Below are 1,259 nucleotides of genomic sequence, written 5' to 3' on the forward strand. Positions count from 1 at the left end.
TAAATGTATTTAATTCAGAGCAACAAGAACGTGAGATGCGTTCCCGTATTCTCCAACAGTTGGTCAGGCTGGCACAAAGGCATGCCCCACTTTTTCGTGGCCGCAGCCTTATCATTGTCAACACGGCTAGCTCTGGACTCTTACTAGGAGGTGCAGATATAATCCAGCAGGCTTTGGAGCAGAGGAAAAAGCAAACACAGCGGTGGGATATTGACCGTATATGTCACATGTTTGTCACTGGATGTAGCATGGGGCCGCTCCTGCATTATTGGTATTTGTGGATAGACAAAATAATCCCAGGCAAAGGAGTTCAGCGTCTGAAGCTTATCGTCATGAAGGTAGCAATCGATCAGACCTTTTCTCCATTTTTCGGAGGTTGGTATTTCATAATTATGGCGCTGCTTCAAGGCCATAGTTTGGCAAATGGCGTTGATGAATTTAGGGATAAATTCTGGGATTATTACCTGGTAGAGCTCACTGTTTGGCCAGGAGCTCAGCTGCTAAATTTTCTGTATCTCCCCTCTCAATACCGAGTGCTTTTTGTGAACATCGTGACTTTGGGATGGAATGTCTACCTTTCATATCTGAAACACCGAAGTTGAGGACTGCAAACACTTGGAAGCAGACGAGCCAAAGAGGAAACTTTCTTTAAAATAATTGCATTAGGTAAAATATATATACAGATTTGATGTATTCTCAATGGAATTGTATTCTTTTGTTCCTCTTACCCTTGTAAAGCTTAAGCTAGATAAAATAACGTTTTATTTTGCTCGTTTTTCCTGAATAAACCTGCTTTTTAATAAGCACTGAGGCATTTATTGCATTAGCCTAGTCTAAAGCAAAGCAAAGTGGCCCGGGGGTCACTGGAGCACTTGATGATGAAGACCCTTCTCCAGATGTCTGCATGTCTTCTTCCAGCAGGAGGATATGAAATTGGTTGTTCAGTTCCAGTGGCAGAGGTAGTCTTGTTTGGTCCTCTAGGGCTCCGTTTTTCCTGGTGGTGGTTTCTTCCTTGGCTGTGTTCAGTTTGAAGACAGATTTCTGCCTTTTCAAAGAATTACTCATTTTCATGGATGAGTCTCAGAGTGGCTAGACGTGCCTCTAGACCCCCCACTTTCTCCTCTGGCAATCTGGTCAGTTTGCACTGATATAATTGGAGCCTTCCTGGCATGGTGATGGCCTCTTTCTGCATGACTTTATTACTCTTACTAGATTTAAAAGAAAACAGAGAATTTGGAAAAATCATGTTGCAAAAGGAA

At 42.6% G+C, this 1,259-nt stretch overlaps 1 protein-coding gene across 1 annotated transcript; it reads left to right on the top strand.

Annotated features, from left to right (window-relative positions):
- Positions 1-35: 35 nt before the first annotated feature.
- LOC134489443 (mpv17-like protein 2) lies at positions 36-602 on the top strand. Its single transcript, XM_063292125.1, has one exon. It carries the CDS (start codon positions 36-38, stop codon positions 600-602), a length of 567 nt encoding a protein of 188 aa, XP_063148195.1.
- The last annotated feature ends 657 nt before the right edge of the window (positions 603-1,259 follow it).

The sequence above is a fragment of the Candoia aspera genome, chromosome 1 (assembly GCF_035149785.1).
Source record: "Candoia aspera isolate rCanAsp1 chromosome 1, rCanAsp1.hap2, whole genome shotgun sequence".
Taxonomy (NCBI): Eukaryota; Metazoa; Chordata; class Lepidosauria; order Squamata; family Boidae; genus Candoia; species Candoia aspera.